This window comes from Lithobates pipiens, unplaced genomic scaffold (assembly GCF_037356315.1).
Source record: "Lithobates pipiens isolate NorthernLeopardFrog02 unplaced genomic scaffold, aLitPip1_a1.2 Scaffold_27, whole genome shotgun sequence".
Classification (NCBI taxonomy): domain Eukaryota; kingdom Metazoa; phylum Chordata; class Amphibia; order Anura; family Ranidae; genus Lithobates; species Lithobates pipiens.
The window spans coordinates 25,474,496-25,498,445 of NW_027507788.1; the positions used below are offsets into that span (position 1 = coordinate 25,474,496).

General features: G+C 41.2%; 1 protein-coding gene across 1 annotated transcript in view; it reads left to right on the forward strand.

Moving 5' to 3' along the window:
• GRIK5 (glutamate ionotropic receptor kainate type subunit 5) overlaps window positions 1-23,950 on the forward strand; it is a 564,883-nt gene that overhangs the window by 439,950 nt on the left and 100,983 nt on the right. The window contains exon 13 of the mRNA XM_077456650.1: window positions 10,145-10,258. Coding sequence (XP_077312776.1) covers window positions 10,145-10,258 — 114 coding nt within the window. The remainder of the gene's footprint in view (window positions 1-10,144; window positions 10,259-23,950) is intronic.

Below are 23,950 nucleotides of genomic sequence, written 5' to 3' on the forward strand. Positions count from 1 at the left end.
CCATTCTTGGCTGACTTTTAAGCGTTTCTGCAAGAATCCTGATTTTAATTAATATTTATTGCCGACCAAAACAGCAGCAATCCAGGGCATTCAAGAGAATCACCATCTCCGATTGATCAGAATTCCCGCCATTAATCACCTGCTAATGCCCCTACATTCTGGCATGGTGACAGCGAACAAGATTTTATTAATGAACACGCTGTGGGTGGAGGCAGAAGGCTCATCTGTCTGGCCTGGCAGTAGAGACTGGAAAGGCCTTGAGGCCTGCTGGCTGCAGCAATGTGAGGATTTGCTTGTTCTCGCTGAGAGACTTAAATGATGATGGCGATGATGATGGCACTGCAGGAAAAAAAATGGCTGATCTCTCTAATAAAAGATGGCTGGGAGGGGGCTATCCTTTTAGTCAGCGGTACACCTGGGTCATATAACTGATCCTAGGTAATTAATGCAGTTAACTTCAGGAATGACTAACCGGTCCTAATAGAGTTATATAGCTTTATGTGAAAAGCAACACCTCCCTATATTATGATAAAGGGACACAATTATCATGATTGGGAAATACTGCATATCATACGTAATACATATGTATATTTTTTTGCTCTAGTATATCAGCATGTCTGTTTTAATGGGTATATTTATTATAGTGTCATGGACATATAATAGTATGCAATAGGCTCAATTTATAAAGCTTTAAAGTGACCTTGCCATTAAAGAAGAACATCACCCTCCCCAAGAAAATGATAGTTTATGTGCCCTTTGGGTTTTCTGTATGGTTTTTTTTTTTTTTTGCTGCATAAATATGTTTTCAAGCCCAGTAAATCTAGAATTTTCCTCTTGCATGGCTCCTATACTACAGGTCCCATTTCATCCCGCCATCTTTTTTTCATTGGGAGGTGACTGTCTCTTCATGGTTCTTTGGAGAAGCTGATGCCTCCTGGGATATGTGACTTTGTGCTTGCCTAGGTGAAAATGGAGGCAAGGAGGATTACTGAACATGAATAAGAGCACAGTTTTACCACCCCCTGACCGCCCACAGAAAGGGCATGCAGACTCTGTACACATGCCACACATGCCTGCTTCGTGACCACAGCAAAAATGAAAACGCAAGTTACAATCAGGTAGGCAGTAGTGCCATCGACCACGACCCATATAATTGTATGAGGCGGCACTGCAACCGCATGAATTGCATGTTGTGCAGTGGTTCAGTCTTTTTAGGCTTAAAACAGGCAATGAGAAGACAATATATCACCTCCTCCCCGCCTGTCAATAGCCCTCTGAAAAGTGATCCATTGCAGAGAACAAGCCCTAAAAGAAAAAAAGGATCTATAAACAATTTAAAATGAATGCTCTGCTATTTTATGTTGTGGATGGGTGAGATTGGGATTGGGAGTAGTTTTAAATGACTTTTTTTCCTTTGGAAATGTCATTTTGCTGTCAGACTGTTCTAAACACGGGAAACATGCGCCACTTTAAAGGAATACTATAGACACCCCCCAGGTACAAAATTTAAAGGAATAATACACTTTTATTGTTTCACTTTAAGCATTAGTAACCACTTTCAGACCGGACCATTTTGCTGGCTTAAGACCAGACCACTTTTTGCGATTCGGCACTGTCGCTTTAACTGACAACTGTGCGGTCATGCGACGAGGCTCCTAAACAAAATGTACGTAATTTTTTTCCCACAAATAGAGCTTTCTTTTGGTGGTATTTGATCACCCCTGCAGTTTTTATTTTTTGCGCTATAAAAAAAATAGAGTGACAATTTTGAAAAAAACGCATAATTTTTTACTTTTTGCTATAATAAATATCCCCCAAAAATATATAAAAAAACATTTTTTTTCCTCAGTTTAGGCCAATACGTATTCTACATATTTTTGGTAAAAAAAATCGCAATAAGCGAATATTGATTGGTTTGTGCAAAATTTATAGCATTTACAAAATAGGGGATAGTTTTATGGCATTTTTATTAATAATTTTTTTTTACTAATAATGATCAGCGATTTTTATTGTGACTACGACGGACACATCGGACATTTTTGACACATTTTTAGGACCATTGTCATTTATAAAGCAATCAGTGCTATACAAATGCACTGATTCCTGTGTAAATGACACTGGCAGTGAAGGGGTTAACCAGGGGGTGGCAGTGTAGGGGTTAAGTGTGTACTAGGGGTGTGTTACTAACTGTGGGGGGCTGGGCTGTGTGTTAGTCAACACAGGGAGCAGAGATCAGTGTCACTTGTTGCTAGGCAGAACAGGGAGATGCTGTTTACATCGGCATCTCCCCGTGAGACGATCGCGGGTATCTGCGACCGGACTCACGGGGGTTTCCGACCACCGGCCGGCGGCGTGCACACGATGGCAGGGCAGCAAATACAAATGGATGTACCTGTACGCCAGTGCCATTCTGCCGACGTACATCGTCGTGCGCAGGTCGGGAAGTGGTTAAAATCACTGCTCCCGAAAAATATGGCTGTTTTTAAAACTTTTTTTTGCATTTATACATGTTTCCTGGGGCAGGACCCAGGTCCCCAAACACTTTTTAAGATAATACCATGCATATAAGTGTCATGGTTATGCAGTGATCTTCCTCTGTTTGCTTACCTCCCCTCATGTGTTCTGACTAAGAGGCCAGCCACTTCAACCTGGTGGTTTTTATAACCTCTCCTCTAAGCATGGCTCCACCCCAGGCCCTATCAGGGAACCCTATATTAACCTGTGCACTGCAAGCCAGCGGCGCTGATCTACCATTGTGTATTCATTGTGTGTTTGGCTTCCTGTTTCCTGCTTGCCGTGTGCTCTACGTTTGTCTCTGTTACCGACCTTTTGGCATGTCCCTGACCATCCCTGTCTGCCTGTGACCCTGAACCTTTGGCGTGTACCCTGTTGTTCCTGTCTGCTAGTTGCCCTGACCTCTGCCTTATCCCCTTACTATTCTTGTTGTTCCAGCCTGCTGCTTCCTTCTCCTGTAGTCTACTGTGAGTGTGAGCTGTGAGACCCTAGGGGCCGCGACCTGGAGCCAGACTGCAGCGAAGTCCATCCTCACCATTGGAGGCTCTGGTGAACACCTGCTGGCTCTTAGACTCCGCGCCCTGGGGAATCTATGCTCTAGCTCCTAGTGGGATCTGTGTTAGTGATCCAGTAGACCTGTGTCCTGAATCTCCCTGGATACAATCCGCAGCAGTCAGTCCTAAGGTCCACTACCTAGCGGTGCACTTCCAACTCCTACGGAGTGCATCTGTCACCTGATCTCAGGTGACCTGACAATAAGCCTTCAAAATTAGCACTTTTGATTTTTCATGTTCATGTCCCATAGACTTTAATGGTGTTCACGTGTTCGAACAAATTTTTTCGCCAGTTCGCATGTCCTGGTGCGAACTGAACGGGTTGTGTTCGGCCCATCCCTAGTCACCAGTATGGTATTTGTAATGCACAGGCATTCGTCTTCATCTTCCACAAATTCCTCTTACTGGCCTTCTAGTCACTGCAGGACACAGTAAAGACATGGAGGTCAGCAGGAGGAGACAGGGAGAGCTATGGGGGACCCAAGAGATTGACACTCCAGGAAGTGTTGGTTTCCTAGTACACTTCACCAAAAACTTTCTTCAGATTGAAGCAGTTTTCAGCGAGGTAAGTTTTCACAGTCTTCTTTTACAGGTATGCCCGTTTGAGGTATTTTCAATTACTGACTCCAGGTCATTCTAATACGAAGATTCTTATTCTTTTTTCTCGGATGAAAGCTTGGCCCCTTTTGCCATCTATTCCTCATTGTTGGCCAGTGAGGGAGCCCATTGCAAAAATTTGACAAAAATGAGGCTTAGGTTGTCACACGGGCGACCCTTGCCACTAGCAACACATGTGGGTTAGCTTCAACTTACCTCTGTTGGATCATTCCCTCATTGGCCCTGATTGCTGCCAAATCTAACTTTCTAGAGAAGGGACAATGAGGTAACGACATCCTATTGGTCCTGCTACCCAGGGAGCAGTTCCATAGAGACTGGCAGACAGCCTCTTTGCAAACCCAATGCTGGTTAATTGCAACCATTGTTAAGGTCACCTTGGGAGGTAAGAGAGGAGTGACTGGCTCTCAACCACGAAACCAAAAGCTGGGTTTATGTTTATTGTACCAGAGCGCTCCCCTGATTATGGGCAACTGATGTTCTGAATTGATTAACAAACCTGACATTTAAGCAGCTAGAAGTGATTGCTATATGCTGCCAATATCAGTTCTTCCTACTTCCCAAAGTTTGCTTTAAAGGAGACATTTTCAAAATAAAATAACACTTTCACCACTGTATGTAGCAATATATTTACCATTAGCAAACCAGTGCCCTTTAAAATGACATTTTACTTAATGTTTACCATAATATAAATGTCCAGCCTGAGGGCCTAGGCACACAGCTGACTACTTCATCGGTTACAGATTGAGTACCTTTCACTTTGCAGGTGTGAAAGACATTTATCCCTGGCCAAGCTGGTTTACCATTGTTACAGGAAGGATGTGAATGGGTGTTAAGGGTTGCAGCAGAAAAAAAATGATTATTTCTCAGCTATAAACCTAAGTGATAATAGCTGCATGATGTTACTTAATGTTGACCTAAAATTGTTTTCCAGTTACATTGTGTTTCTATGTTATAGTTGTTATTTGATGTAGGACCCCAACATTGCATTCGTCATTAGAATCCTGCTAAATCAGTACTATTGATAACCATTTAAAGACCTCAAAATTGTATCCTGTAACCCAATTGAGATCATTATTAAAGCTAAGCTTACCAAAACTGATATTTCAGTTTTTGATACACGCCTTTGACTTCTCCCAATGAGCTACATTATTAATTAAAACATCCCTTTTGGGTAAAATGACCTTTTAAAACTAAGAAAATAAAGAAGAAAGATGAGTAAAACCTAACTGATTGAAAGCCACTCGATTTTGTTTATAATCCTTTCTCATATCCTGGTAACAATTCCCAATTTTCTTGTAAAGTGTCACAGGGACAGGGAGTAAAAGAGAATCTCCCAAATGGAACCATAGAAAGTATAATTCTTCCCACTTTATAGAAAGCGGAAATAAAATTGCTTGGAGGTAGCCTTTAACTCAAAATAATAATGGTATTTGGTAACACCAACCTTATAATGAATGAGGGTTGGGAATTGTAAAGGAATTGTAAACTCATAACTTTACACGTTACCTGACTAAGAAGTAGAGTTTAAACTAGAAGATGTTCTGATAGTCCCACTGTAAGTTGTCCACTAAAATGCAGGATATACACTTGCACAAGGTGGGGGAATTGTAATAGGCTCACCTTCAACCAAGGGTGTCCAATCTGCGGCCCAAGATGGCTGTGAATGTGGCTCAACACAAAATAGTAAACTTACTAAAAAATGTTGACTTTTTAAAAACATTTTTCTAAAAATGCATTTACACTTAGCGAATTACACTATGCGACCGAAGACAAATTTTATCTTCCCAAGGAAAAATCTCCCACTCATCTCAACCTTATTAATGTCATCTATTTTCGGCAGCACCTATATTTGTGAGCAACTATTTTCAAGGATGAAGCACACGAAAGGGTAAAATTAGAACCAAAATATCTGATGAGCACCTTGAGAATTGCTACTCCAGCCATCAAACCGGATACTAATGCGTTAGTTTATTAAAAACAGTGTCAAATAGGGCACTCGTTTCTAGTTGTTGCCCTCTTTTACTTTTATGATAAAAAAATATTATTTGGGTACATTCTCTATGTCAGTGATCATTAACTTGTCATGAGTGCAACATATGTTGCACGTTTTGTGTCACTCTTTATGTGTGTGCACTTTTTTTGGCACCGGCTGGAGTTTTTGGGTGTGTTTCACACACCACTGGCTTTTAAAAAAAAAAAACGATGTCAGTCATCTCAGACTCTATTAAACCACACCCAATTTAAGCCACGCCCACCTCCTTGAAATGAGTTTGCCACCTCCCTGAAATGAGTTTTTGCAAGTTGGGATGTCTGGGTGTGCAGGTTGTAGTACTCTCACTTTAACTTGTACATAACCAGGGTATAAACTGGTACATGACTATAAACTAGAATATGATTCTGATAGTTGATATAGACCCACTTTAAGGTTTGTATGACTAAGAAGCAGGGAGTAAAATAAGTTGTGGTTGAAAATTGCAAGTGGGCACCAGTCCCCCCCCCCCACCACCAACACTCCCCCTTTCTCTCACTCATTCTCCCCTTGCTCCTCCTCCTCCTTTTGCTCCTTTTTTCTTCCTCTCGTTTCATGGATCTCAATTAGATCACTCCCTTCCTTCAGACTCGCCCCCCACCTTTTCTAGCCTTACTGTGCAGCAGAGAATTGGGCGCTCCCAGTCATTTGTATCCTAGGGGACCCAACATCTCTACTTTTCTTCATAATACATGCATCGGGCTACCTCCCGTGCGGGACTCCCCCTACCTGACCCATATCGGTGGCCCACTACTGCTTACCCTCAGGCTTTTATCCATGTACATATTGTGCTATTGTCTCGCACCTTTATTGCCCTACTGTTACTACCTAATAATTTTTGCTATACGGTCTGCGTCCCAATTGTCTCTTCTGATTGCCATATATGTTCCATCTTTATTGCATTTTTGGAAAGTTCTTCCCTCTACTCCTTTGTATTCTGTACTTTGTATTACTCTCATTATACTTTCCAAAAAAATTTTTGAACGAGAAATATGCAAGTGGTCCAAGTGAAAGAAGCAGGTTATAAAAATACAAGGTGAGAATTATTGTTGGGTCACTTTAAGGCGTGCTTGAATAAGAAGCAAGGTATAAAATAAAAGACGGGATGCGAATTGTAAGCTCACTTTAAGGTGTTCATGACTAAGAAGCAGGATGTAAAATCTAAAATGGCCGTGGGAACTGTAGTGAGCTCATTTTAAAGGGTGCATGAATAAGAAGCAGGGTGTAAACAGAAGATGGAGATTGAGAAATGGGTGTATGTTGAATAATAGCTTCCAGCTGAGGCTATCATGGGAAGTTGTTGAAGTGTTTACCCATAGTAAACCTATAATTGCATTGTTTGCATACAGCTAAGCAAAATGCACTATGCGCGTCCTTGATGGGCAATTTATTAGTGCATTAATTCCGGTCATGTACCTTCCCATCAACCTAAGGGATATACAGATCATTCCTTCCATCCCACGTACTGATACTGTCACTACAAGAAGATGAGAGAACTCCAAGACCATCACTGCAGCCGCCAGAGACATCAGTAGATTATTAGCAGGCATTGGATCACTATGGCAGATGAAAGCTAATGAGGATAGCCTCCAGGATTGTATGACAACCATTATTTCTCATTAAAGGGTGACTCCAGACAGTTAAATAGCCAACTGAAATATGCATATAGGAGTTCTTTTTTTTTTAAACTGGCAATGGATTTATAAAGAAATTCACTTATTCCTCTGTTCCCACCTTCTGCTGTTCTTTAACCACTTGCCAACCACTGCGTGCCGATTTACGCTGGCAGAATGGCACAGGCAGGCAAAAGGGCGTACCCGTATGTCCCTTTGAATTTACCACCTAGCAGGCGCGTGTTTTCTGCCGGCGGCGCACGCAACCCGAGAGCGTGCCCCGCAATCATGTTGTAGTGAGCCCACTCCCCCTACAGTTAGAACACATCCAGGGAACACACTTAACCCCTTGATTGCCCCCTACTGTTTAACCCCTTCCTTGCCAGTGTCATTTATAAAGTAATTAGTAGCTCTGATCACTGTATAAATGTGAATGGTCCCAAAATAGTGTCAAAAGTGCCTGATCTGTCCGCCATAATGTCACAGTCCTGATAAAAATCACAGATCGGCGCCATTACTAATAAAAAATAATAATAATAAAAATGCCATAAAACTATCCCCTATTTTGTAGGCGCTCAAACTTTTGCGCAAACCAATTAATATACACTTATTGTGATTTTGTTCCCCAAAAAATATGTAGAAGAATACATATCGGCCTAAACTGTGGAAGAAATTTTTTTTTTTATATATATATTTTTGGGGGATATTTATTATAGCAAAAAGTAAAAAATATTGCTTTTTTTTCATAATTGTCTGGGTTTCATTGTTTATAGCGCAGGGAATAAAAATCGTAGAGATGATCAAATACCACCAAAAGAAAGCTCTATTTGTGTGGAAAAAATACTTCAATTTTGTTTGGGTACAACATCGCGCGACCACGCAATTGTCAGTTAAAATGATGCCGTGCCGAGTCGCAAAAAATGCTCTGGTCAGGAAGGGGGTAAATCCTTCCGGGGGCTGAAGTAGTTATAGATAGATACTTAGCATAAAGATGGTGACATTATATTTCCGATTTGTATGTATACAGTTTTATAGCTGTTTTGGCTACTGATTATTATCACTTACCTTGAAATTTTCCTCTTGTAAGGCTACCTACCCTTCCCTGCCCATTAGTTTACCAAGCAGGCCCTGATTTCAGCATTCGGTTATCATATATCTATTTTAGTAAGATTGACATTAAACTGGAAATCTGTTGATAATCCAGGAGAGGTTCCCTTCGTAGAGAACCCTCCATCTCCCATCCCCCCCCCCACGCTAATATTTTCCTTTGCTCATTCGCCTCTCGAAGCCCTGGGTCTAATCCTTGTCTAAGCTCCATGTCAGTCTGTGTCAGAGTTTACAAAGTGTTAATAACCTTCTATCCTTCCCCCTAAGTGATAGTGATCCGGCCTGAACACTGCATTCTGGGAGGAAAGAGAGAGGGTCACATGCCCCCTCATACCTGGAAGTACTGGGTATTTTTAAGGGCTTTTACAAACGTAGGAGGAGTATGTGGTGAAGGCAAGTACCAGTGGATTGGATAGTGACCTCAGAAGAAAACCTGCCAATTTGTCTTCAATGGACACAGTAACATATTCTCTTTTAAAGAACTGAAAAAAAATCATGACTTTTAGTGAAATACACATACTAGCTATAGTTTTTATTTCAAAATACTGTATATATATATATATATATATATATATATATATATATATATATATATATAATATTATATATATATATATATATATATATATATATACACACACACACACACATTATATATATATATATATATATATATATATATATATATATATATATATATTCCCCCCTGCCCGTGCTCCCCCCCCCCCCCCCCGACTTTTCCATCAAAATCAACAATGCAACCATCAGTCCCTCCCCTCATGCCAGGGTACTAGGTGTAATCCTAGACCAGTGATGGCGAACCTTGGCACTCCAGATGTTCTGGAACTACATTTCCCATGATGCTTAACTACACTGCAGAGTGCATGAGCATCATGGGAAATGTAGTTCCAAAACATCTAGGGTGCCAAGGTTCGCCATCACTGCCCTAGACTCTGACTTGTCATTTCAGCCTCAAGTCCAATCGTTGTCAAATGTTTGTAGAATTCACCTCTGTAACATCTTTAAAATTCGCCCCTTTTTAACAAATGAAACCACCAAGCTCCTCATTCACTCCCTTGTTATCTCTCACCTTGACTATTGCAACTCCCTTCTCCCAATCCCTACACCGGCTCCCAATCACCCATTCAAATTCAAAATACTAACTACAACATACAAAGCCATTCACAACTCTGCCCCGAGCTACATCACCAATCTTGTCTCCAAATATCACCCAAACTGTCCTCTCCGCTCTTCTCAAGACCTCCTACTCTCAAGCTCTCTCATCTCCTCCTCTCATGCTTGACTCCAGGATTTCTCCAGAGCCTCTTCCATCCTCTAGAACTCGCTACCTCCACCGGTCCTGCTATCCCCTACTCGATATCCCCTACCCTACTTGATATCTTCAGGAGGTCCCTGAAAATTCATCTCTTCAGGGAAGCTTATCACGTCTTCAACTAATCTCCTACCACTTCCATCAGCTCATTCCCCACAGTTACAAACTTTTGTACCACCTGCCCCACCCTATTAGATTGTAAGCTCTTCTGAGCAGGGCCCTCTTAATCCTCTTGTATTTTATTGTATTATAACTGTATTGTCTCCCTTTTATATTGTAAAGTGCTGAGTACAAAGTTGATGCTATATAAATCCTGTATAATAATAATATTTAATTGTCCTTTATTTGAGTTCTTACACTCTGTCTTTCCCAACAGAAGGCAGACCTGGCAGTTGCTGCGTTCACCATCACAGCCGAGCGGGAAAAAGTCATCGACTTCTCCAAGCCCTTCATGACTCTGGGGATCAGCATCTTGTACCGAGTACAGATGGTAAGAATCTGCTCGCATCCTGTCATACAGACCTTTCCTTCACCTCCCTTCATATAACTAATTCATACGTGTTCTTCAACAAATGTGCAACATATTCTTTGTAAAACAAAGATCCAAAGAGTGCATAGGAAAAATCCCTATCCCCAGAACACTAGTTTTTTTCTTTTCTTTTTTGTTTTGACTATGCAAATATATTTTCCCCAAAGGAACAGAGGTTTCTGGGTAAATGCTACCATTATATTGTATTATACCACTATACATATACAGGTGGTCCCCGGGTTGCAAACATCCAACTTACAAACAACTCCTACTTACAAAACGAAGGGAGACAACAGGAAGTGAGAGGAAATCTACCCCTAGGAAGGGAAGTTCCCTTCTGTAAGCGTTATCATGGGAAAAAGGTGTCTCCACTGAAGCTTTATCATCAATCCTTGTTTCCACAACAACCCAAATTTTTTTAAATCCAATTGTCATTGGGCCTGAAAGTGAGGTGAAATCTTCTGAACAGGGGCACAGACAGCAAAACGAACGTTAGAGGGATGTTAACCCTTCCCTATGCTATACAAAAAACGTAAAAAATATTTTTTGCTGGATCTACACTTACAAAAATTTACCTGTTCCGACTTACAAACAAATTCAACTTAAGAATAAACATACAGGCCCTATCTTATTTGTAACCCAGGGACCTCCTGTATTATACATTATACATATGCTATACCATTATACATCTATATTTTATATGATAATACATATACTATACAATATATTATACATTATTATATACAGTAGTAAACATTATACTTATGTTACAACATTATACATATATTACACATTGTACATTATATATTATACATTAATATTATTATTATAATAGAACCCCATATTGATTGTTTTACTACCTGGTTTTAAAAGAGTAATCATTATATTATTATTATTATACAGGTTTTATATAGCGCCAACAGTTTTCTCAGCGCTTTACAACATGAGGGCAGACATTACATTTACATTACAATTTGGTACAAGAGGAATCAGAGGGCCCTGCTCGTTAGAGTTTACAATCTAAAATTATACATTTCCTTCATACATTTAACCTTTTACCATTCGGAAAAGGATTATCTGATTTTTAGACCCTGAAAGGGGAACAAGTTGAATAAGCTTGGTTCGGCTTGAACTGGCTAAAACTAAGCCTGTAGGGTCAGGATTGGTCAATAAGATGAATTGCTCACTGGTTTCTCATGTATGTTTGGGTCTGTGGTGATGTCCCTATACCTGTATTCCCAACTCCTCCTGATCTTCAGTCATGATAGAGTACTGGAAGATTGTGGTAGCACAGGATCAGTAAGGATGGGAATTGTTTAAATCCAACAAGAGATAGGAGAGTGCTCCTTAAAGGAGATAAACCCCTGATAGCAGTGATGTGCGTGGACCTGTTGTGTTGGACCTGGTTCTTGGTTGCTGCCTCTTTGCAATAGGCAAATCACTCATCAGACGGTAAAATCATGGATATGTGGTTAGGTGAGCCTGGTGAAATGTGGTCATCCCACTTGGAGGTTTGTCTGAATTAATTGAACCGAAATGTCTAATGCAGCCAACCCATTTCAGGGGAACTGGACTTCCTCTACTTCAGGGCTTGAGCAATAATATATAATGGTATCGGGAAAAAAAGGTCTTTGCATCCATTATTGGGATTGATTGTCAGCGTGACCTGTTTGTAGCGAGGGCAGCTAACTTGACGTGGCCTTCACCTTACACTGTAGTACTTGAACTTTGATCTAATATTTTGATCAACCTGCCATAGTGCTAGAATTGTCTGTTTAAAACATATTCGGATAGATACAGATGCTAGAATAGCAGTCATTATATTGGGATATATGGTTATATGTGTGGTTTTACATATACTTTATGAGTATAGTCTACTACACTACTAGTATAATTTTACATTCTTGAGATTATATAGGCTTTTAGATTTACCAAATAAAAATGTTCAACATTATTTGTTAGTTTTTGTAACATATTTTTGAGTCTGTGAGATAAAATAAGCCTCTGTTTCTTTCTGCCCTTTTCACATTGTATTGGTTGTGGTTGTCCCCCCGACCAATTATTACTATATAAATATATTAAAGGTTTAAGCCCTTGTACACACGGTGGGAGATTCCGACGGAATGTGCTCTATCGGACCGTTTTGTCGGATATTCCGACTGTGTGTGGTCTCCATCGGACTGTTTTCCAACTTGTCCATAAAATTTTCCGTCAAAATGCTCCGATCGGACATACTCCGATCATGTGTAGCCTACTCCGACGCACAAAGTGCCACGCATGCTCAGATCAAATTCCTAGACCAAAGCCATTGGCTACTAGACTGAACATAGTCCCATCGTAACGAAATAACCTCATCATGTTATGTACAATCGGATTTTCCGACAACTTTGTCCGACCGTGTGTATGCAACAGTTTCGGACAAAATCCGTCGGACAAAATCCAACAGATTTGGTTGTCAGAATGTCTGACCGTGCGTGCAAGGGCTTAGATGGTTATATTGACATATTATTATATCCCCCCCCCCGGTGGTGGTCAAGCAATAATAATTAGTTTTTAGGTTTTTATTGCGTTTGTTTCTTCATTGGGGAGATTACCTCTCCCTTCAGGTCCACTTGTGATAAAGACTGGACGTGGGAGGAAATCTTCCCAGCTCAGACACAAATAGCAATAGCAACTTGACAGAAGAGCTACTCTTTCCCTACTCTATTTAGAATAAAACAGTAGTAGTTGGAATTGCAATCTAAGGAACCAGTGGGTGATTCATCTCCTCAGAAATCACCATTTATCATTTTAGTTTTAGATTGACTTCATCCACCTCATTCTTTATCTTAGTGTGGTTGGGCTACGTATTACTTTTTTTGCAGCGTATTGGGCCTTGACAACGTAGACAGGTGACTTTGCTGAAAAAAGGACATTTACCCAGAAGCGGTTCCATTTATGGACAGGATTATTTCCATACATTTCTCAGCGAACATTGCATGAAACATCTACTTACCCAATAATTACCTTCAGGCTAGCTCATCAGATTGCTTTTTTAATGGCATATGTAACATTTTCTGTATGGTAATGTGTATAGCTATTATATAGCTTTTGCTCAGTTTATTGTAATTGAATGCTAAATATTTTTTATGGTTAAGGGACCTCTGAACCTAAAATAAAGGTAGCTTTTACGCCAACAGCAAGGACATTCACAAACTTGTATATTGGGACAAGCTCATCTTTTACTGGCTTTTGAAATTACTTGAACAAATGTAGGCCCACGACAGGTCTACTTGGAACAAGTAACAATAGCTGTGTGTAAACAGGATCCACAACCAAACCATTAAGGTGGCCCCCAGTAGTGTTTTTAGTTTTTGTGCTGGCCTAGGCCTGACCTAAACTCTGCACCCCCTAATTTAAATATGACCCACCCATCCTGCCAAGGCCACACCCCTTTCTGTTTAAGACCCACCCTGACATTTTTGAGTGGGGACACTAGTTCTGAGGGCCTGGGGGGGGGGGAGGCAATGGATTCCCTTCATTTGCATAGATTTCCTCTCACTTCCTGTGTGGCTATGGGGCAGGAAGTGAAGGGAAATCTCTGCAATGGGACAGGGATGGTAAAAAATAAACTATACCCTCCCTTATTCTATCCAAAATGGGAAAAAAAAAGTGTTGCCTATAGTTCTACTTTAAGCACAAATTTTTGATAATTTTATGGAGAGGACTAAGATGATATAACCATGTCAATGGTGCAGCAGAAAACATATAGCATAGTGAGGAAGGTTTGTAGTCCAGGATGATAGGACAGTCAAAATTATAAGCTGCGCCCCCCTCCCCAACAGTTGCGGAATGCCGGCCGCCCGCATACTGGCAGCAATGTGGCCGCTTTATGGACTAATCTTCCTCTCAACCCAGTCCGCCCCATAAGATTGGCGCTACACTAACAGTGTAGCACAAGCCAGCGGGGACTCTGTCCGTGCTGCCCCTCTGCAAAATGCTGCCCTAGGCCTGGGCCTTGTCGGCCTAGGCCAGGATACAGTGTTGCTGGCCCCCTATCTCTCTAACCTTTGAAGCCAAATTCTCTAGTGTTACAAAATGCTAAATGTTCTCATAGCAATTGTATAGAGATTCCCAAACGTTAAGCCCCTTTCCTTTTATCCAAATGTATTTCTTGAACTACTACAACCTGCATAAATCACTGTTTAGTAAAAAAGCTCTGGCCCCCATAGCAGTCACACATCCTACTATGGCAGTAGTTGCTCCTTTGATTGGGAAGGGCACAACTAAGAGAAACCATGCAGGACTTAAGGAAGATGTACGGGGTTTAAAAAAACAACAAAAAAAAATCCATACTCACCTCTATGTCCCAAGTCAGCTATAAGCCCAAGAACTGAGCGATCACACGACCACTGAATGTTCAATTCTCGTTCTGTTTAGAGGAAGTCACAGTCACCGCTCACTACTCCGCTCCCCCAGTGGTCACTGGAGCGTCAGGCTGGAAAGGGGGAAGGTGCAGCTGGCATTGACTCTTAGCCAATATTGTCAAGATCCTTCCAGATCCAGGAGCGGCTGTCATGTCAGCTGACAGTGGGCAATAGCCCACTAAAAACTGATTCTGGGTCACAGGAGAGCAAAATTAAGCATACTCCTGTGACCAACAAGAGAAGTATGGCAAAAAAATCTTTGTCTTTTAATTGCTCATCCCTTTCTGGGATATATTGACCTTTTCTTTACTCACTCTATCCTCTTGTAGGTGAAGAGAAGCTTACACTAGGTTAAAGACCCTTCTCTCACTCTTCTGTGACAGCATTCAGGCCTGACTATTACCCCTTTAGGCACCCAGATCTGCATCTTTCCCTATACCATACCAGGCAGTTTGGTGGTCAAATGGAACAGTGGGGAGTAAGGCTGTATTCACACCTGAGCGTTTTCAGCTCATAAAACGCTTGTAAAATGCCAGAAAGAATGCCTGAAAAAGGCCCAAAAAGCAAAATCCCATTAATTTCAATGGCACCTGTTCAAATCTGAGCGTTCTGTCATCGGAAGCAAAACGCCTGAAAAACGCCCTAAGCTCAAAAAAGAACACAAGCTTTTTTTGCGGTAGATTACAGGCGTTTTTCTACCTTTTACATTGGGGACCTGAACAAAATCGTGGTAAAATCGTGATAAAAACACGCGACTTTGAAACACTCAGGTGTGAATGCAGCCTTATGCCGCGTACACACGAGAGGACTTATGTCCGACAGACCTCCAAAGGAGTTCCGCCGGAGTTCCGACGGAGTTCTGGCGGAGTTCTGGCGGACTTTTCGACCGAACGGACTTGGACACACACCATCACACCAAACTCCGACGGAGTCGAACGTGATGACGTACGACTGGATTCGAATAAGGAAGTTCATAGCCAGTAGCCAATAGCTGCCCTAGCGTCGGTTTTAGTCCGTCGGAGTAGCATACACACGAGCGGATTTTTCGAAGGGGACCGGGTCCGGCGGAGTTCCGTCGGGAAAATTTGAAGCATGCTTCATTTCTAAAGTCCGTCAGACTTTGGCGAATCAAAAGTCCGTTGCAGCCCACACACGATCGAATAGTCTGACGGACTCAGTCCGTCGGAGTTTGGATGTTGAAAAGTCCGCTCGTGTGTACGGGGCATTAGAGGAACTGCAGTCTGCTGACATAATTTGTAATAAAAACATCTTTGCCATTCTGAAGCTTCCCTCCAACCACTTTGCATATTATTTTATATATACTGTGATTCTGTACTTGCCAAATATGCTGCAGAAATTTCCCTCCACTGAGTCTGGCTGCAACCATTTTAACTGTGGGCAGCTGAAGCTGCTGCCTGTTCACTTCCTGGATTTACACAGACACACAGAAGCACACATCCAGCTCTGCAGCTCTCATTGGCTCTCTTATGACTCATCCCCACTTATAAGCCTAGGCTTTTTACCAGACAAGAAACAGAAAGTGGGCTGTATAAGGTATTTACTGGCAGAAAAAAATGTTTTACTATCCAAAGTTAAAACAACAAGGGCAGAAGATTTACTAGATGAAAGATGAAAAAAATGACTGAAGGTCCGCTTTAAGGTATGGTGATTGTTAGCAGCTGCTGAGTGGAAAAATAAGTGAACCTGATGCTTTGCCTTCATGGCCAAACCACAAAAGAAACTATATTGATAAGACAGACTCTATTCTAAAAGCTTCCTGGCTAAAACAGATTACAAGGCCCCTGAAAGGTTCGATAGATGCAGTGCCTGGCCACAAGCACCAGCACATGGTTGGAAATTGGTGTGTGGTCTAGGCAAATAAATCAAGAGTTGAAATGCCTTCCTAATATTTCAGTCCACAAGATAGGTGTATTCCAAACATGCATTGTATACAAGACCAACAGGTTTTAGGGGCTATACTCCATCCCTTCATCGGGGCTGAAATACAACATAAAAAGCAATAACACTAATAAATAATAATAAAACATATAAAAGTTACGATACACAGTATAATAAAAAAAAAAATATTGGTGTGTGGTCTGACCATCTTTATAAAATGCTTTAACTCATCTTAAAAATAAGACTTTTTGTGCAGGAACCATAACAAAACTTTTCAGATGAGCTTAGGGTACCCTGATCCGAGGCACTCTTATCTGGTAGCTATTTTCAGCCCCTTCACTTTAGAGCAGGGGTCTCCAAACTGTGGCCCAGGGGCCAGATGCGGCCCCTTGTTTGTTTTTGCCCTTAGAGCACTATTAAATCCACTGATACCAACAATGGGGCATTATTTCCCTCAATTACCCACCAACGAAGGCGGTACATTTCCTCCCAATGATTGGACACATTTCCTCCCAATGACACCAACAATGGGGCCCAATGACATCAACGATAGGGCCAATTCCTCCCACTTACACCAATAATGGGACGCGATTACTTTCACTGAAACAAACAATGGGACATTATTTTTTCCCACTGACGTTGGGACCTTTTCTACTTCCACCGGCTACAGTCCGGCCCTCCTAAAGTCTGAAGGACAGTAAACTGGCCCTTTGTTTAGAAAGTTTAGAGACCCCTGCCTTAGAGCACTGTATTCTGGGATGATAGGAGCTGTGCTAGGTACTCTACCTAAAGCCAAGGTTGAGGCCCTCCTGCTGACTGTGCCTGGTTGTGGTTACAGTTGCTGTTTAAAGACAAAGATGATCTGTTTTGATCAGTCCTTGTGTTTGTGAATGTCTTGGAGCTCTTTCAAGTAAACCTGTACTGCATTTTCAATTTCTAAAAACAAAACTATCCTGCCTAAGAGAAGACCCCACAATATGCATGATAGCACCTTTATTAGCTATAAAAGCCTTTGTTGTGCCCCCATCGGATTTATTTTCATTTAGTTACAAGGGTCTGACTTTTCCCTGACATTATTGCCAAGCTCTAGCAGTGGCCATCTTCCTGCCCAGTGAAAGTCGTGTTTCTGCCCACTGAATTGGGCTGATTGGCCGGGAACATTGAGGCCTTGGTAAAAAGAAACTAAATCAGAGAGGGGCACTTAAGAGGGAGTCCTGGTGAATAAAGATCACAGCTGGCATCTTGTGTAGCCTATCTATAGGCAGGACTTCTAAAATTAAAAAATTATGTACATGTTTACTGTTATATAAGTGACTACATATTTTAGGTTTAATGGTCTCTTAGAACATTGTATGCATGTGCTTGTCCTTCCTATTCTATACAGAAGCCCATCTGTCTCTTGTGTAGGCATCACTCCACGTTCTGTGTTTATTTCTAAGCCCTTGTACACACGGTCGGAGATTCCGACAACCAAATCCGCCGGAGAAATTCCGACGGATTAATTCCGGAAGAGGTCCGGAAGTGATGTTGCATACACACGGTCGGACTAAGTTGTCGGAAAATCCGATTGCACATAAGGTGATGACGTTATTTCGTTACGACGGGACTACGTTCAGACTAGTAGCCAATAGCTTTGGTGTAGGAATTTGATCTGGGCATACGTGGCACTTTGTCCGTCGGAGTAGGCTACACATGATCGGAGTATGTCCAATAGGAGAATTTTGTCGGAAAATTTTACCGGCAAGTTGGAAAACTTGGTCCGTCGGATATTTCGACGGAAACAGACCGATGCAGGGCACACACAGTTGGAATATCCGACAAAACGGTCCGATAGGGCACATTCCGTCGGGATCTCCGACCGTGTGTACAAGGGCTAAGAGTGCACACAACCACATATACAGTACAATAGGTATACCTTACATTGTCTCCCATACATATTTAGGTTCTCCATTCTGTACATTGTTACCAAAGGGCAGCCATCTGTACATCATCCTTTTTAAAAAGAACTTCAATAGCTCTGTAGATATGAATCATGGCATGAGAAGAGTATAATGGTGTCCTCTTCACTTCTATTCATACTTGTATTTCCATCCTCAAACATTTCAGCATGCTGTGTGCCTCTTAGCAGTCTCTCTAAGTGTAAGGGAATTCACCATAGACATTGAAGGCTAAAAGACTGCAGAGCAAATGGGTCAGAAGGCAACCCACCTTCACCCCTAATATCCCATTCATTCAAGCAGTGGAGCTCTGCGAGACTCAACTGCATCTTTATGGCAAATGCAAAATAATTGGAGAGGACAGGAGCATCTTCAGATTTGTCCATCATGTTATTTTCTATTTTTCCTTAAAGCCCAAATGATTGTTCAATTTAAATTGGCTAACTACAGTCTAGGTGCAATACAAATTAGTACAGAATCAATACAAAAGGTGTTTAAAGTTTTAGGACTAAATTACAGTTGTGGTTGGAGGGCAGTAAAAATAAAAAAAGGTCCACTAGTTTATTACTAGAGGTCCTCTAGTTATTACAATCCTGATTGGCCAGCCATGTTTTACCACTACCACCCAACTCCCCCCCCCCCCCCCCGTAAGCTGCAAAGGCAGCCTTTTGGAGGTATACACATACCACAGCTGCAATGCTTCTTGTTATAGCAAACATTTTCATCAGTTATGTTCATTAGACAGTATCGCTGCCAAATTTGACATTTTCAATTGAATGAGGTCACATCACAACCATGAGCCAAATAACAGGTTTGTAGTTGTGGAGCAGTATTGCCATTCATAAAGCCCATTCGACTGTAAAAAAAAAGCCAAGGAATTCATATTGCGGCAGTATCGCCTGCTGAATGCTTGTCAGCTGTATCCCCTCGTGTTCCTTGCTGATTGGAGAGCTATAACTCTGACTCAGCATGGAGTGCCCCAGACCTCTGCAGAGAGACAACTGCTTCCACTTAGTGTTTTAAGTGAACCTGACCTTGCCAAAATGTTCCTAAGCTAGCAATACTGCTTAAGGTGACATCATTGCAGACAGGCTGTTATGCAGATTAGATGCAGATTATTGTCCACAAAGCCTTAAAACTGGGTGCTTGAAGGCCCTGATGGAAGGAGGAGGTCATGGAAGGAGGTGAGATGCTCTCATGTCCCCCTACACCTTCAGTAACAGGTCCTCCTTAGTAAGCTTGTTCTGACAGTAATAATAATTTAACTAAGATCAGGAACCTACATATGGATATTTCACTGGATACCTGCTTGAGCCTTGAAACCTGAAGGGGCTATTGTGCTATTTCTGAATTTGGCATTGAAATCATGCCCTGACCCCCTCCTGTACCCTTATTGCCGATGCAGGTTTATGATGCTCTTTTTTGTTAGAAGTTGTCAATGCATTACCTCCACAAATGTGTGTCCACTTTCTTTTTGTTAGCTTATGGTCTGATTCTAGATTATGAGTTGGTGTAAACCACAAACTCAGCTAGTGTTCCAGGATAGGACTGTCATGAAGGTCTGCAGTCCACTAATAATCCACCAAAAACTTCTATTTCTATGGTCGACTTGTCTTCTCCTCCTATAGACATCTATCCATCTGACTGCTGATCTTGTGAATAGTCTTGACCCCCAAAAAGGTCCACTAGTTATTACTATTCTGATTGGCCAGCAATTCATATCATACAAGCAAATTAGTTGAGGAAGCTGTACTGGATTGCTATAAAAAAAAAACAGCTGGTGTGCTGCAGTGTTAAGTTTGGTAATAGAATGGCACAAGACTCAGAGGTAAGACCCCTCGGCATCTCATGAAGATGAACATTGTTTATAAATGTTGCATTTTGCATTCAGTGCTACTCAAACAGCTTTACATGCAAAATGTTACAGTGGTTGCTTTTGACCTAACTTTTCTGAAGTCCAAATGGATCCTAGTGTACTGACTGCATCTGACGAAGTCAAACTCAGCCTTAAAGAAGATCTAGCATTATTATTTTCTTTTACCAGGTCTCTTGTAGTAGTTTAGTACTTTGTCTGATGTTGCCAGGTGCTTTCTATACCAAGTTATGAGGTCTGACATGTCCCCTCCTGCCATGGCCAATCCCACAACAGCTATGAAGGAGATGGCTGATTTATAGCTGTAGCTTGTCTCGGCTTTGAGCACTTTCCAAAGACAAGCAAAGGCAAGATGAATTATTTTCATGCCTCTTGCCATTGCTTGTCTCGGGATAGTGCTCAGAGCTGAGAAACGCTGAGAAACGCTGCAGGTATGAGTTAGCCATCTCCTTCATAGCTGTTGTAGAAAAGATGTAGCTGGATAGCCGCACTCCGAATTATTCAACTTTATTTCAAAAATGTAATTAAAATCATAGCATCTAGGCTGGTAAACAGACTAACTGCACAGCCACTGACATGTTTCACACCGAACACGGTGCTTAGTCATAGCTAAGAGCCAGAGCCAGCACCCTGTGGGACTGTGGAGACAGCTGTTTTGGGAGAAGTCATTACCTTAGAGCGGTAATTATTTGTATTTCCTTCATAGCTGTTGTCGGAACAATTGTGGCAGGAGGAGGGAGGGAGGTCGGGCAGATCAGACCTCATAACGTAGAAACATGAGACAAGGTACTACAGGTACTTGCCCCATAGGGGACAGAACTGTAAAAGAAAAAGAAATAAATATAGATTTAAGCTGGCCGTTTTATCATTGTTAGGAGGGGTCAAATTTGAAGGAGCAGGAAGATTTTTCTGCAATGATACGAATCTCAAAATTCTATAATAAATTTGATAATGTCGTTCTCTTTTAGGGAAAAACTCACATATTGAATTGAAACCTATTTAATAAGTTTACAGGCTTTCAAATGAAATTATTGAAGCCAGTGATGGCAAGAAAGAATGTTCTGATGAACAATTTACCATTGTAGGTACTATAAATTAGTTATTATAGGTACTATACAGTACGTACCATAGGTTATAGCAACCTGCAGCATATCTGTAGGTTGTTAGCGGCGTAGCTGCTTTACTAACTGATGATGAGAGGCTTCGTTTCTAAGCCACTGACACCTACTGTATATCATTTTTACAAAACACATGTTGGTCCATAGTCCAATATTTTTTATGCCAATCTGTAGAAATGTATCTTCAGTTACTTCCTCCCAGTAGTTTTTCAACTAGTGTAGCTCTAAAAGCCCCAATAAATGAGTAGATATGCTAGATTAACTTCGGTGAGTTGAGGTGAACCAGGTCAGGACCCCTTATACTTCATTTGCCGTGTTCTGGCACCATAAAACAAGTATGTACTCACCTTGTCCTCGTATACTGTTTACCCATTTCCAGTATATTTCTGTGTAATGCAGCAAATTTATCAAGCCTCCCCCTTTCTATACAGACTAGACTGACACTTCTGAATATGATGTCCTTTCTTGACACATCCATCAGGGTGTGCTGTCATTTGTCTGTCACACCATGTCCTCTGTCCTACATATGTCCTCTGCCGCTTAGCAATTGTCGTTCCCGTTTATAATCTCGCTAATGCTGTCCCAGGTGTTGTGCGAAAGTAGGATACTTCAGCTATTGCACATTTATATAAGAAATTTGTGTTATGAAATACACTATACAAATACCATACACAACATCAGGGACAGCGTCAGAGTACATCTATCTATCTATCTATCTATCTATCTATCTATCTATCTATCTATCTATCTATCTATCTATCTATCTATCTATCTACCTAATGCACCCTCTCTGATGGTACATACTATATGTATATCCTGCACCCGCTTTTACTATCTCCTCTACTGCTATTACCTTTTCTTCTTCCCATTTAGGCTCTTTGCACAAGGGCATAATAAATTACTGTTGTATTTACATAGGATCTTGCTGGAAGAGACTAGCAGAAAGATCCTGCGTAAAAAAACGCAAGTATGGTCCGTGTGAACGTCCGTATGTGTAAATTTCTGTAAAATGCTTTTTACATTCATTTTCTTAACTAAGGATTAAATTTACACATGAACACATAAATGCATCTACCCGTGTAGGTGCATTGATACGCATAGAGATGCCTACATGCATAAATTAACGACCACGGACGCAAATATTTCTATTTTTAGTTTACAGATATGAACGCAGTGCAGTTTTACTGAACATTACTCACTGTGTGTATTGGCTTATAGAAAACAATATAACACATTCAGATCTGCTATACCAGGGATATGCAATTAGCGGACCTCCAGCTGTTGCAGAACTACAAGTCCCATGAGCCATAGCAAGACACTGACAGCCACAATCATGAAACCCAGAGGCAGAGGCATGATGGAACTTGTAGTGTTGCAACAGCTGGAGGTCCGCTAATTGCAGATCCCTGTGCTATACCGATAAGAATGTTGCCTTTTTTTTTTTTTTGGGCTGTGTGCAAAGACCCCGAGCTTCAGATCTATAGTATCATCTTTTATTGTACATACCATGTACATGGTCCTCCATCCTGTGTACACTTCTTTTGCAGGATGTGTACATTCTTCAGACATGTTGGATATGTCAAGGTGCCTCTCCAAATATTTGAATATCATCAAAAAGTCTATTTATTTCAGTGAAACTCATATATTATATTGATTCATTACACACAGAGTGATATATTTCAAGCATTTCTTTCTTTTAATTTTGATGATTATGGCTTACAGGTAGTGAAAACCCAGAATTCAGTATCTCAGAAAAGTAGATTATTATGAAAAAGTTCAATATTGTAGACTCATTGGGGGTTGATTTACTAAAGACAAATCGACTGCACTTTTCAAAGTGCAGTTGCACTCTGTAAAAGCAATTGCTTCAGAGTTTAGTAAACGAGCAGAAGCACTAAAGACTACCATAAGCCAATCAGGTGCAAGCAAAAATGCTGTTTTTTTTATTTTCCTTGCATGTGATTGGGTATTCTTTCCAAAGTGAAGCTTTACCTCATTTATTAAGCTCTGGAGCAACTGCGCTTTCAGAGTGCAACCGCACTTTGCAAAGTGCACAGTCTTTTTGCCTTTAGTAAATCAACCCCATGGTGTCACACTCTAATCAGCTTATTAACTCAAAACACCTGTAATGCCCTGTACACACGAGCAGAATTTCCGACAGAAAAAGTCAGACGGGAGCTTTTCATCGTATATTCTGATTGTGTGTATGCCCCATCTGACTTTTTATGTCGAAAATTCTGACATACCTAGAAAGAGAACCAATTGCTATCGGGAAAACCACTCGTCTGTATGCTGTTCTGACGTACCAAAAACGACACATGCTCTGAAGAAAGTATGAGACGGAAGCTATTATTGGCTACTGGCTATTGAACTTTCTTTTTCTAGGTTCGTCGTACGTGTTGTACGTCACCGTGTTCTTG